The 15,348-nt window shown below is 42.9% G+C and overlaps 1 protein-coding gene across 3 annotated transcripts in view; it reads left to right on the plus strand.

Annotated features, from left to right (window-relative positions):
- Positions 1-948: 948 nt before the first annotated feature.
- The window catches only part of DOCK10 (dedicator of cytokinesis 10), a 262,654-nt gene continuing 248,254 nt past the window's right edge, over positions 949-15,348 (plus strand). For all 3 annotated transcript variants that reach the window (XM_087424755.1, XM_087424753.1, XM_087424754.1), the window contains exon 1: positions 949-1,076. In XM_087424755.1, coding sequence (XP_087280881.1) covers positions 954-1,076 — 123 coding nt within the window. In that variant the 5' untranslated portion in view covers positions 949-953. The remainder of the gene's footprint in view (positions 1,077-15,348) is intronic.

Below are 15,348 nucleotides of genomic sequence, written 5' to 3' on the forward strand. Positions count from 1 at the left end.
CCATCCCCATATCTGACCCGCACTACCTGGTAACCCCATAAGTCAATCCTAGCCTCCTATGTAATACCACTGCCCAACCCTCTTGGCCCGCGTTGCCCTGATTTATACATACTTGTATTCGTTTATTTGTTAACCTAGCTATTTGCTCCTCCCACCCCCAACCCTACACAAGCTTAAGGTGGGGCTGGTAAGTTCCCCTCCTTCATCCCCAGTTTCCAGAACAATGTGAACTGGCACACAGTAGGCGCTTAACGAATACTGGTTGAAGGCATGTATGAATTGGGAAGCTTATTCCAAAGCCCTGAGTGAGGACTTTAGCCAAGGAGACTTCTGAGGCTGGCTTGGGCGACGCTGCGGAGATACCAGCCACCAGATTCTTAACAAGCCTCTGCTCCCTTTCCAAGGATGGAAGGGCGAACTGACTTCGGTCCGCGCCCATTCGTCAGCCCCGGAAAGTAGGGGCCAAATCAGCACAGCGGCCAGAGCCCCAGCCCTGCGAGGAGCCTCCAAATGGGGACAGGCCCCGCCCGGAGCCCCGCGGCGGCCGCCCCACGCCGTCCCCCGCCCCCTGCCGGTCCCTGGGGCGGCGGGGACAGCCCCGGCCGGCCAGCTGAGCCGGGCGGGGGGGCGCGGGCTGGAGCCGCCCCACGCGCGTCCCGCGGCCCCCGCTCCAGAGGCGCCGCCGCCGGGCCGGGGCCGCTCGCCGAGTTGGCCGCGCGCGCCCGGAGGAGCGCAGAGTTTGCAAAGTCGTCGCGAAGCTTCGGCGGAGAGAAGGGGGTGGGGGAGTGCGGGTGCAACAGAGAAAAACCCGCCTCTTGCGAGTAGAGCGAGGAAGAGGGGGGGAAAGGCTCCGAGTTCCGCTTCCTGAACGGCGGCTGGCTAGAGAAGGTTGGCGCTGGGAAGGCCGGCGGGACGCGCGCTCCGGGCCCGCGGCGCGATCGGCGCGGCCGGCGATGGCCGGCGAGCGGACACGCAGGTTCACCCGGAGCCTGCTGAGACCCGGGCAGGCGGCCGAGCTCCGGCACAGCGCCGCGTCCGCCGCCGCGGTGGCCGTCAGCAGCCGGCAGCAGCAGCGGGTGAGTGCGGCGCGTCCTCCGCGCCTCCCCGCGCGCCCCGGGCGGCCAGGGACCCCCGGCCCGCCCCTCCTCCAGCGCCCTGCCCTGCCGCCCCCCCTCCCCTCCCCACCCCCGCACTCCTCCTCCGCCGCCTCTGCAGGCGCCCCTGGCGCCACCTCCGCGAGGCAGCGCCACCGCCGCGTAAGGACCCGGGGCGCGTTTGGGGACCGGGGAGACTCAGATGAGCAGCTCTGTGGGCAGCAGAAGCGCAGCGTGGGAGAGGATGTGCGTGGGTTTGGGGGGTTGGGGAGGTGGCGGGAAGGCATCGCGAGTCACATCGGCGCTACGTTGTGGGGTGCCAGGCACCCCAAGGGTGGAAGATCTCCAGATCGGAACTCCTGGGTCCACAGGTCTGCGTGTCCCCTTTACCCCGGCGACTAGCGCGCAGGGAGGAAAAGATGTGATCCGAGGTCCTCGCCGGGACTAAGGCTGCGAGCCCCGCGCTAACGCTCTCGTGGAAATACCTGCGGTACTTCGCACCACCCTCCCTCGACGGTGTAAAAACCCGCAAACCACTTCATACTACGCCAGAAAGGGCTGGAGACCAGGGTGGTGGAAACGTGGGTCATTAAGCATCCAGTGGTTTCTTGTATTTTTCTAAGACGTTCGCAAGGTTCTCCCGCCAAGATGACTTTACTGGTTACTTCCTTCTTGAAACGCCTTTTAAGCGCGGGGTGATTTCCGCGGGAAACCCCTAGGGCACCAGCCAGCCCTTCTTGTCGGTTGCCCAAATCATATCCATATCTCTCCAGATGTTCATAAGTTCCAGTAGGTGTCACACTCCGGGGTGGAAGTGTCAGGGGAAAAACACAACTCTGGTGGGGAAGGGGAGCGAGAGGGAACAGCCTTAGAGCAAGACGTGGGCTCACCAGCCGCGCTCTTGGCCTGCCTGGGCTGGACCGGAATCCCACGTTTTGGGCTTCATTTTCCTTTTTGCCAGGAAATATCATTAGGAATTAAACGGCTTCTTTTAAGAGTGTCAGAGAAGGTGTTACTCTTGCCAGTCACCCAGGAAGAGGGAGCCAAGAGCTGCCCAGAGCCAGTTCCCACAGCCAGGACTTTTCACTAAAGCCAGAGGTCGGAAAGTTGAACAGAACGGAAGCTAATTGCCTGGCAGAGGGAAGAGGCATTAGATGCCCAAGAGGGTGGGGGTGATTGGCGTGTGAAAGGAGTTGGTGGCCAGGGTGCCTTCTGGTTCACTTACCACTGGCTGCAGTCCCCAGTGACTCAGAAGTGATTCAACTATTAGCCAACCCCGTGCCGGGGGCTGCCCGTGGTTCTGATATCAGCGTGCACATTTTCAGAGCAGGAAAGAGAAACTGTCAAAAAGAAGAACATTTGAAAAAAAGATTCAAGTAAAAGTAGAGATAATAAGAAAATCTTCAGGCATGCATAGAGAATAATTTTTCCTTTTGAGTGATCGTTCAGGATTGTGGCTTTGTCATTCTCTGCCGTTTGCTTTACAATAACTTTATTTTGCGTTTGATTCATTTCACCAAATCTCAGTAATGATCTGGTAGAGAAGTGCAGAGACATAAATAGCATTCAATTGGAATAAATAGCTCTAAATGTTTTTGATTTTTGTTTTGTTTTTATGTGTGTTCTCCTAGAGTTATTGTAGTGCTGGGATTTCTATAAAGAATATGTATCCTGGATACCTTTCTACACGCGCACACACATTACATTCTCCAAATTTACGTTAGACTTGAAATCCTAGGGTATCTTGTCAAAATGAATAAGCTCAATGTCTTAAAAAGAGTTGGGGGAGGGGGCGATTCATCTGCAAAGGTGTTCCTGCCTCCCTGCCTTCACTTCAGCACCTTGGCTAACACTCCGGAACTAGCTTCTGCCAAGACCTTTCATGGGGTGGTACACGTCTAGTCAGGCAGTTTTGGCAGCGATTTTGGCAGCAAGAAGACATGTGCTTTGCATTCCATCCTATCAGTTAACTCTTGAAGTGAAACAGGAAGGTGATGAGTTTTCTGAGTTGGCACCCAAACTCAGTGAGATTCTGTGGGGCAGAGCATCCCTTTTGAACCTAGAACCTTGTAACTGGACTAAGCCGTGGAGACTAATCCTTGCTTACGTTGATCCAATCCCTTAAGACTCTTTATGGGTGTTGCTTCAAGTCTTCAAATTCTGGTTGTCAAGGGAGAAAATTAATAGGATGCAGGAAGAAGATTGTGGGTAGCCCGCTTCAATACAGGCAAGTAGAATTGTGTGTATTGGAGCAAGCTGTCATTTATTGAAAAATATTTGAGAAACACTAGAAGGTCTTGCTGAGAAAAACTGTCTTCCTGCTAGATTCATACAGTGCCATTTCTGAAGTCCCTGTTTTGGGGACCAAAATCCTCCGGAATGTCAGAGATATCATTGTAGGGTTTGAACGCTGCTCTGTCAAATAAAAATAGATAAGGTGGTGAGATTAACAAGGTAGTTTTGGACTCTGAGCATGGGATATATATATTTATATATACACTCACACACACTTACACATAGGACAGAAAAGCTTCGGAATGCGTTTGGATTGTGGAGAACAGAGAGCACAGGGATGCTGAGTCAGGGCACGACTAGGGGGGCCAACTTTTATGGCTGTTCCTGAGGAAAGCAGAAATAGATGCCAAAGCAAACTTGATTTCAGTTTTAACCCAAGACACTGTGGTAGGCGCATGTGCATGCAGATTCCTAATGAGGACCCACCTTATTTTGCATCCCTCTTAAGAACGATTATGAAGAGATATCTGCATTCCTGTGTTCATTGCAGCACTTTTCACAATAGCCAAGATACAACCTAAATATCTGTCCAGGGACAAATGGATAAATAAAATGTGGTATATATATATGTATATATTTACACACACACACACTGTGGAATATTACTCAACCTTGAAAAAGAAGGAAATCTTGCCATTTGCAACAATGTGGATAAAAGTGGAGGATATTAGGCTAAGTGAAATAAGTCAGACACAGACAAATACTGCATGAACTCACTTATATGTGGAGCTTAAAATAGTAAAACTCATAGAAGCAGAGAATAGAATAGTGGTTGCTGGGGCAGGGGGTGGTGGAGGTGAGGGGGAAAAGAGGAGATGTTAGCCAAAGGGTACAAAGTTTCAGTTATGCAAGATGAATGAGTTATGGAGATCCAATGTACAACATAGTGACAATAATTGATAATACTGTATTGTATTCTTGAAGTCTGCTAAGAGGAGAGATTAAATCTTTTCAACACACAATGGTAACTGTGTAGAGATGATGGCTAAGTTATTTAACTTGATTGTGGTGATCTTTTCACAATGTATACATATATCAAAACATCAAATTGTACACCTTAAATTGATATAATTTTTATATATCAAAGATATATCAATGAAGTTGTTAAAAAACAAAAAATAAGCAACAATAATGAACAATTATGAAAAAAGCCATACATTTTGAAAAGAGGAATATTTGCTCCTTAGTTATCCTAAAATTTTTTCATAGAAAACAAATGAATCACAACTCATGCAAAAGCCTATCAGGGGATCACGTAAAATTTAAGTAATTTCCTGACACCCCATTCCTGGTAGTCCCACAAAACAAGCCTCTCTAGAGCAGAATCTCAGTTCAAAAGTGATTAGCAACATTTCTTCCATGTCAGGACTTGAGTGTTGTATTATTTTGGGGAAATATACATAGCATGTTGGCCTCAAAGTTGTAATGCCACTATTTAGAGATTCTTTTTTGATAAGAAGCTCTTCTTTTAAAATATATGAAGTATATTTGTACTTTGGCATGAATTAGTTCATTTAGATAGCTTTCTACAATTCATTAAGCTATAAACCTAGGGTTTATATACATTTCTGCATATATATTATATTTTGTAGCATTTCAAAGGAAAAATACTAAAAAAAAGTACAGATTACCTTTCTGCTAACACCACATCAGATCTGTCACTTTGAGAGAAGTGGAGTTTTATTTATAGAATGGATATGGGTGGGTCAGAGTAACGGAAGACTTTGGGTAACAGAGAGAGTGAGAGCTATCTGTTGTCAGATGATGAGACAGAAATACAAAGGCAGGTGGAGGTTTACCTCCAAATAATCATTTGGTCAATTTTTGACTAAAGCCTTTCATGTGTTTCCTAGATCGGAGCATCCCACTTCCTTTACTCTTTAATACATTTGTGACATTTACTCTGTTGTTACACAAAAATTTCTCTGCAACTCATTTTTAGTTGTATCTAACTTTATTAACTTTTTTTAAAGAGGAAACATCTTGCCAAAAGTGATGGTACTTAACCAGTGCGTTTTCTCTCTCCCCATCCAGCCAGAAAAGGTCAGCGGTAAAGAGAAGACAGTACTGACTTCAGTCATCACAAAAATTCCATATCCTTGCTTTGCTTTGATGTTTTCTAACATCCTCTGTTCCCCAGTGATACTACTTTTGACATTTTAAGGAGCTTTGAATACAAGCAGAACCTTTGACAGACGAAAGATCTTTGGTTGGGAAGTAATGAATATATAAACATGTTTACAGGAGCAGGAGGAATTCCTAGAAGGAAGAACTTCCTCTCCTCTGAACTTTGTGGTATTTATATAGTTGAGAGTAGGAGGGGTTTTAAAACATTGAGTGGGAGATACTAGAATTTCCCAAAAGTCATGTGATGGAAGTAAGAGTAAGTGAAAAGCTGCAGAAAGTGATACTGAATGAAGATGAAACACTTGTTTTCCTGGCAGTGTCTAGAGTTAAAAGCAGTATGGATGGTGAAGGCCTGTTTGATTGGCATTCAAGGCACAGTCATTTTGTTGTTGTGTTTTTGGACAGGCCTCTTCAGAACAAGGGTGTAGCTTTAGCAGAAATCACATCCTTTAGCAGAAATCACACATTCATGGTTTCATATGAGGAAAGTCCCTTGTGTGGTGAAGTCAATACAAACTTAGTCTACAAGATCAAGTTCAAATGTTATTGATTGTATCACTGTTTTTTGGCTTCTCAAGGGCATTGCAGGAGGAACTTTGAAGATAAATGGTAATGACAGCCAAAAAATGAAAGAATGACTAAATGTGTGGTTTTTGGCTTTTTCTTCACAACCATTTTCTCCAAGGCCTAGCATAGAAAAAGAGCAGTAATCAATGTGTTATGATAACCCTTTATTGAGAGGCTACAAAGTGTCTGGCACAGTGGTAAATGTTTCATTTAATTTCCAGAGCAGTCTTATGAGGAAGTTATGATGGTTGCAGATTACACAGGTGGCCATGGAGACTCATGGGAGTAAATACTTTGCTTAAGTAACTGACATGGGACCTGTTTCACATCCTGAACAGTAACTAGCAGAGGGTTACCTTCTAGTTTTGTAGCTCCTTCCAACAGCATCTCAAAATAGGAGTGCGTGAGGAGTTGATTATGGTTGATGTTGCCTCCTGAGTGGTAGCTCGACCTAAGGAAGAGGAACTTTGTCCTTCCCACTGGTGTTTCAGAGTACCTGTCAGTGTTTGCTTCGGTGTTCCTTTGAGGTTAGAAGCCACAGCAGAGGCTGTTCCAGGTAGCCATAATAATAACAGACCCTCCCGAGGCAACCAGTGTTCAATTGTTAAGTCCTTAAAATATAAACTTAGTCATCCTCAAGCCATATATCTGGCAAATTGTGAAAGAGGGTGGGGTTACTTCTTCTCAAGTCCACTTCTCTTCTAGGACTGGCTGCTTCTCCATTCTCAATCACTTCACCCCACTCCAGCAAGCACCTGAAATTTTCTAATGCCTTGTGTGTCCTTGAGCACATATTTCCATTTTAAACTAGGATGTGTTGGGATTGTTTCTTTCACATGCTATCTTATTTGAAGGAATGATTCTGAGTGTCTTACAAAAATGCATGTGAGATAACAACAACAAAAAATATAGTAGGTAGGGGGTAAAAAGCAATATTAACAACAAAAAAAGCAATATTAGGAAAGTTAGATATAGTCAGGAGTAGGTCAGTGGAGTAGGATCAGTAAATAGGAAGCATAACCATTAAGTCCTACAATCTTGCTAAAAGGTGCTTCCTAGTGGCCAAGTCAAAGAGGAAAGTACGGTCAGCCATGAGATTAAGAAGTCTATAATGTAAAAGAAAATAATTTGCTCTAGACATGTTCAGCTTTAACTTGTACTGAGACTCAAGAGACAAGATAGTTTCTTTCTGTGATTTTTCATAAAGGGCAGCATGATGCAATGATAGGCCCTCACCACTTAGAATGTGGTCCATGGGCCAAGAGCACTGACATCACCTGGGAGCTTGTTAGAAATGCAGAATCCCAGGCCCCATGCCAGACCCACTGGATCAGAATGTGCATTTTAACAAGATCCTCTAGTGATTTGTAAGCACACTAAAATTTGAGAAACACAAAAGTAAGCTACAAGTTTAGCCTTATTTTTGTAGTATATTGTCAGGTAAAGGCAATTATATGAGGATCCAATAGAATGTGATTTATTCTACAAATCTTTGAAAGAGTCTCTTGAGGCAAAGATAAAGTTGAGACCCCCTAAGAATGAAAATGTGATTGGTTCATTGCTAAGTGATTTTAGGGACGTTCCTTGCTTATTTGTTTATATTTTCTCCTCCTCTAGCAACTTAATTGTAGTATGAACTTAAGTTAAGCCTCTTGGTTAAGAAAAACATTCCATAACGCACATGAAATAGTTGCAATCTGAATCTGCAAAAGTTCTCACCCTGGGTGATAGCCCTCAAGACGTCTTCCAGGGTGAGGCCAGTGTTACCCACATACCAGAAAATTTTAAAGCAGAATGATTCCAACCTGTGAAGGACATTCAATAGTGATTCCTGGTTGCTTTATAAGATTTATGTTGCTATCATATTGAAACCCTTAGTGATTTGAAAATAATTGGTTGTATCAGAAAATCTGATGGCTGGAATCAGAAAACCATGAAAATGTTTTTGTCTTTCATAGTCATTGAGTCTCAGAAAAAAAATGATTTCTCTCATTCACATTTGAATGCCCTAAGGATGAGATTCCATGGAGTTAAAGATCTTGATTTCCCATATGCCATACTGTGGTCCAGGACCCCTTTGATTCGCTGTCTTTCCCCACCCCCTTGGGATGCTCTCGCCTCATCTTAACAATCCAAGTTGAAGTCCCACCTTTGAACAATTTGGCCAGTTTGGGAGTTGGTGTAGGAAATGTCGGAGCCTGTGAATCTGGAAACTAGAATTCCAACCCTGGCTTTATGACTTTGCTAAGTCACTTCTCTTTTTGGAGGCTTGGTTTCCTGGTCTGTGAAATTAGATGGTAAAAGGATTGGGTTCTTCCATTCGCCATTTCTCTGCCTCAGAGTTCTCACAGCTTCTCCTTCTCATCCCTCAGGGTCTCATATGCCACCTCCTTAGGAGGGTCATCCTGGGTCACCAGATTGAAATATTTTCCCAGCCTCCTTCTGCCACAACCTTCTCTGTTCCATCACTCTGCTTCATTTTCTTCATAGCTCTTACCACTACTGAAAGTGATCTTTTTCCTTATTTAATTTCTTGTTCTCTTTTCCAACCTTTCTGTCATCAAATGTAAGTGCCATTGAGAGAAGAAAAGTTGTCTATCTCACTACTTTTATGCTATATTTACCATATGAAAATGGAGGGGGGAGTCTCCCTTCATTCATTCATCCATAAGGAAATGAGGTGCTTAAGGAAAGTCAGGAGAGTAGGCTGGATGCACATCAGTGAGAGATTGTAGTGGGATTATGACTTCAAAATTTCCAGGCTGTCAGTATCTGCTGATGACGTTCCTTGCGTCATCTTTTTCACGGTCTGCTTGGTAAGTGGTGGAAATGCGATTATATAGAAAGATATTGAGCACGTCCTATGTGCCAGGTACTTAATCTCTTTTAATCCTCATGACAACTCATGGCAAAGGGTTTTTATATCTATTTTATAGATGAGGAAAGACATGCTTAGAGATCAGGAACTTACCCCAGATCAGATGACTAGTAAATGATGAATCCCGGAGTCACACGCAGGCAGTCTGGCTGCAGAGTCTGTGTTCTCCACGACTGCTCTGTACTGCAGACCAGTTCCACCAGGCAGACAGGGCCTCATTAAACATGCAGTTAGCATCCATGTGAGAGAGCAAGGAGAGAAAAGGAAAGCTCAGAGTACCAGCCATAGGAAGAGGTCTTTAAAAAGAGTTTCTTAACAGGAGAAAAGCTGTGGCTGTTTTTGCTCTGCTTAACAATTTTTCATTTATGATATCTCAGCAAGGTGGGATGTTGGAAGAGACACCACTTCTGGACACTATGTCAGTGCTCAGTCATTTCCCAAGGACCAGGACTGGCACGGAGTGGGTTAAGCTTTGCAAACAAAGGCTCCTTCAACTTGAAACGGCCATCATTTTATTCCCCTCCTATAGAAGTACATTTCTGGCACGATAAGCATGAGGTAGTTGGGTTACAGCATTACATCTGTTACATTGTCTTTTGTAGTCTTGATTTTAACGTTCATGTTTACAAATGAGAGGGTTTTTTCCCACTGAAGTGAGATTTGTTTGCCTCTTATCTTTCACAGCAGTGTCAGTGGGCTGGAAAGAAATGCTTATGTTTGCTGGACTCAACGTGTTGACCTACATTAAATGATGTAGAAATAATAAAATTTAATGAATGTGACTGCGTTAGTGGCAATAGAGAAAAACAGTTGCCTTTGAAAACGTTAATATTTTGCAATTGGATTGAAGTGGAAATGTGTGCCTCTGAGACTAGAAGAATTAATGGACCCAAATCATCAAAAGTTCCTTTAATTGTGCTGCTAAATGTGAAAATAGTTTTTCTAATTTAATTTCAGCGTACCTCCTCTCCTGACATGTAGAATTTGGGAAGCTAGGCGGCTCTTTAATTTAAACACCAAAATGGCAGAGTTTAACAATAGGCTCTGGAGGGTGGTCTGTTGAAGAAGATGACACCATTTATGATTAGCACAATAAGCCTTTCTTCACATAATTATTTTAGTAATTACCAATTTAAGTGAAAAATGAAGGGTGTCAAAATGACCAATGTCTTTCGACCTTTCAAATTACACATTCTGTAAAAAGGACACAGGCATGAACATTTGACTTGGCGAGCAAGCAAACAAAAAACCTAATAAAATTTACTATTCAATGAAATATGACAATTAAATTATTTTTGAACAACCATTGTTTATTTGATTAGCTCTTAAAAGTCCCTCTGTCACAGCTCTTTAGAACAAGAGAATGGAAATTGACTACAGCTAGGTAACCTTCCCAAAAATGACAGTGATGCCAGAGCTCAGTAACTTTTTTGAAGAAGAAAATTCAAATATTGAGAACTAATATTTAAAATCATTTACTTTTCACATTATTTTAAAAATCAGACGTTTATTCAAAAGAGGATTTTATTTTCAAATGAATAAAATTCCAATTTGCTTTAAAGCATATCCATATACATAGCTATAAATTTTCCCTGTATGTGAAATTATACTACCCTGCTAGTAATAAAATTTACTGGCATATCCATGTGCACAGATAAGATTCTTTCAGGACCTTTCTGAGTATTAGGAGGCAAGGTTCATTTATTAACTTCAATTTTTTGAAGTCAAAAGCCATTATGGGCTTCTATCCAATCAATTTGAAAAATGTACCTTTTTATCATTAGGAACCAGTGGTATCCAGGCTGTGTAACCTTGGCCAAGTCTTTAAGCTTCTTCGAATTTCAGTTTCCTTGTCGTTAAGGTAAGAAGGTTGGACATTAAGACCTTTAAAGATGCTTTAGTCCTAAAAATCTAGAGCATTCTTATTCTTTTTAAGAGGTTTTCATAGAGGAATGAAATAATTTTTTTTTCAATTTAATAATACCATTATTGATTAAGATATTTGATTTCAGCAAGTAGAAGAATTGGTTCAAATGATCTGCAACCAAATGTGTATTTCAGCAATGGAAATGGTAGCATGAAGTGGTTATTTGAGGATGTAATGAAGGGCATGGCTGTTTACACACCCACACCCAGAGGAAGGGGCTAGTTGCATGGGAATAGACAAAAGGACAACCAACAGTGACAAAGGTGGGCAAGTCAGCTTCTTCTGACCTGGTGGAGGCTCCTAAGCAAGCATGCAATCTCATTTCCCTCTTTGTCCTCCTGCAGAGAATGGTAAGACCTACCTGGTTTAAGAGAGCATGCTTTCCAGTTCCCAGGCCCAATCTTTGTCATTGCAGCCCTCTGGCTTAAGGTCAGTGCCATCCTCCTCTCAGCATCCATGTGATTCAAATATAGGCAAGTGAGGGGAGACTATGAACTATCCTCCAAGCTACACACCTTCTCCCTGCCATCAAAAAAGCTGTGAGAACCTCTCTTTTTCTAGCTCTGTTTCTGTCTCTATTTTTTGTCTCTGCCTCTATCACCTCCTTCTTCCTTCTCACACCTGAGAAAGGTAATATGATCTGTCCGTGCCCTGGTGTGATTTCAGAGATGTTGAAAAGACAGCAGAGTCTTCCTTCAGCCCTGTCCCCAGATTGTCCTCCCAGCAACCTGATCCCTCACCAGGTCCACGGTCTTTCATTCCGAAGTTAGTAATCAACAAATACACAGAATGGCCATTGGCTTAAATTCATGCCAAATTGTAGACCCATTCTTGGGCAGGTGTACCTTGGAAAGAGCCCTGATCCCTTAGGATAAACGGGCGTAGAAGTGGGAGGCTAGTGGTACCAGAGATAACTTTTCATGGCTTCACTGGTAGCTAGTTTGATCTCTAGCATAGTCAATTGCAGTTTACATGACACTTGTCCCTGTTGCCTCTCCTGGACCAGGAGGATGAAGTGTGGTTTTGCTCTCACATCTCCAATACTCGGAGAGACCTTCAAGGATAGGCACTCTGGGTTTTGTTGCCATATATCCAGGGCAGCAAAATGCCCGGCACAGAGCAGGTGCTTACTAAATGCTTGCAATGTAAGAAAGAATGTCACCCTTGGAGATGACAAAGTACAGGTTAGGCATGTGACAGGATTTGTAGTATAGAAAGTCTTAGGTGTGTTGGAGAAGAAATACTTTGTCAGTAAAGCATCAGCATATAGTGTCTACTCATTAGTCACAAATTGAATTGAAGTAAACTGAATGGAATTGAATTCAAGATGCCCACAAAATGCAATTCAAAGATTTAAAAAAATTAAGTGTTGAATGTATACTCTGGGATAAATCAGATTCAGCCAAGACGGTGTTATCATTGTTCCAACACCAGCTCCTTCCCTTGTGGGCACCTCGGTGGCACACACAGGCCTCGCTTTGTGGCCAGGGATGTTTTTGTCATTCCCACTGATGCTGTCAGCAGTCACGAGGCTGGGGCAGGACAAAACTCTGAGGGGGTGCAGAAAATGATTGATTAAAATTCAGGAAGTGTGGGCAACAGAGTTTTGACAGCAGTGTGTTCCCAGTCCCATGATGGAGAGTGGTTTACATTCTCAAGAAAACCCTTAATAAATCACCAGAGCTAGATGATTTTATCAGTGAATGTGAGTGCTGTTTTAGTTGTTAACTCTGCTTCTTGCCTTGAGGTCAGAGAGCTTTCCTGACACTGTTTTAGATTATTGTAATAAGAGTGCTCTATGTGGGCTTTTTTAATTCTAATTTTCATTTAATAGTCTCTTTGTACATCTGTACTTTTTAAACTTTTGTGGCTTTTATTAAATTAACAACTCAAAATTATAGAAAATAATGAGGAAAAGAACTAGTGGTCACCCATAATCCCACCACCCACTGGTAACAACTTTTGGTGTGTTTATTTGAAACGTTTGTCCGTTCACAAAAATATTCTTTGACATACGTTTAAGCTAATATCGAATATTTAAATTTTTCATGTGTGTTAAGTGATTCAAGCTAAATTTTGTCCAAAGAATTCTTATTTCTTGCGTTTGTGTATACCAACTCCACATAAAATATATGTTCAGAATAAGGAAAGAGGAATTGTGCTACATTTCTTGGTATCCTACAATCATAAACATTTAGGCCTGTAAGAAAATTTTATCTAAAATAGATAAGGAAGCAGTCACAGGGAGGTGTGAGTGGATATGATCAGGGTCACAGAGCAAGGGCATGAATGACCTCAAACAATAGATAATACTGTTTGTCCTTCAGCCCAGTTCACTATCTGCAACCATAAGTATAATTTAGTATCATAAAATGAAAGTCTAGAATTTTACTTATATTTCTATGGAGTTCTTCAGTAAAAATGAATAAGCCTTAAACCCAATAGGGCACTGCCTTAAAGGAGCTTAAATAGTACACATACACTTAACCTGAGCATTCACACATGCTTTACTTCTTGAACATATGAGGTCAATATTATCTATTGTTTGCTGACACCCTGTGACCTGTGTTTGGCCGCAGGTTGAAAATGTGTGCCTCTGGTTTGTGAGTGCAGGAAAGGGTGCAGCAAGGCCCTTGGGCTGGTGTCATTCCCACAAACTGACGCAATGCCTTTTGTCCCCACATCTAGTGATCTGAATGGTGGCATGTGATCTCTTTGTGCCTTAAGAAGTGATCAGAACTTGACTGAATCTGGGCTTCTGCGACTCTATAGAGATGCAGACACTGTCACTAGATTTCTAATGCTGCCATAACAAAATGACTATAAATTTGATGGCTTAAACAACACAGATGTATCATCTTAACTCAGTGAAGGTGAGAAGACTTGACCAGGCTAAAATCAAGGTGTTTGGCAGGGCTGTTTCCCTTTCTGCAGGCTTGAGGAGAAAATCTTTTTCCTGCTCATTTGGGTTGTTGGCAGAATTCACTTCCTTTCTTGCTGGATGTAAATCGAGGGCCATTTCCAGCTTCTAGAGACTACCACATTGCTTGTCCATAGCCCCTTTCCTCCATCTTCAATGTTAGCATTGGTGGGTCAAGTCCTTCATGTGGTTCATCTCTCTGACTCATTTTTCTGCCTTCCTCTTCTGCTGTTAAGGACTCATGATTGTATTGAACCCCCTGGATAATCCAGGACCATCTCCCCATCCTGATCAGCGACTTTAACCTTAATCACATTTGCAAAGTCTCCTTTTCCATAAAAGTTAGCATATTCAGGTTCCGGAGATTAGGATGTGGACATCTTTGGGGAGCCTACGACAAACACACTTAGAAGGATTATTAAAAGGAGCAAATCTTCCCTAAGCACTGTTTTTTGATCCTAATACAAAGTGGAGGAAACAGTCTTTTGTAGAAGATCAGAATTCAGTTCCAAAACCTGACTCTTTCTATTGGCGTGGACTTGATTAAGTTAACGAACCTTAGCTTTTTCTCCTTGTAAAGTAAGGAGACACAAAATTCTCATGAGGATCAAATAATAACATGCATAAGAGTTTTTTAAGCTGTGTTCGTGTTCATTGTCATAGTTGTCATCCAGCCAAGGAGAAAGTCGGTCATTTGCTCCTCTGCCCATGTGCCTAGGAATAGGCATCTTGGAATGAGTGTCACTTTGAATCAGTTGACAAGAGACCATCACCAAATGTGACTGTAGTGGGGCCTTCTCTGGGCATTCAGGGGAATCTGAACCCTGTCTGAGGTCTGCTTAGGGCCTAGTCTCTGACCAGACCTCATCACTTTGTGTGAGACTAACTTTGAGCCATGGTAGATCTCAAACCTACCAGAGCCTGAACTTCCTTCTCCATATTCTCGCTACTATTGTGTACTGAGGAGCCTGGTGGGTGGGACCAAGTACTCATGTGTCATGGCCAGACAAGCTGTTTACAATGTGTGTCCATGGACTCAACGACCAGTACTCAGAAAGATAGGCTGAAACTATCTTTTATCTTTTATCATTTAACCATTAGGTTAAAGGAACCATTTAACACAGGCAGTTTTATTCAAAATGGCATCTTTGATTCATTAATAAGCAGAGACCAAGTATGTTTTTGGTCACAGAAGAATGGATCAAGTATTCCTCAATATGTTTTCAGTTCATGGAATACCTTGAGGGAAAATGGACCACTTAATGTTGGGGTTCACCAGAGATCTAGCCTTAGACCTTCTTCTCTCTGCCTTCCCCAGAAACCTCCCTACATGATTCATCCTCTCACACAGGTTCAGCTCTCACCTATGCACAGATACTTCCAATTCTGTCTCCACTTTGCGCTCTGTATCTGAGCTCTGCCCATTAATGTCTCTACGCTGGATCCCTCAGTTACTTCATACTCAACAAGTCCCGTGTCTAACACATTTTCTTGCCTCATAAATCTGTTCTTCTTATTTCCTGAGTTTTATATCTCAGTT

The sequence above is a fragment of the Ceratotherium simum genome, chromosome 37 (assembly GCF_057802395.1).
Source record: "Ceratotherium simum simum isolate JZ-2026a chromosome 37, ASM5780239v1, whole genome shotgun sequence".
Lineage (NCBI taxonomy): Eukaryota > Metazoa > Chordata > Mammalia > Perissodactyla > Rhinocerotidae > Ceratotherium > Ceratotherium simum.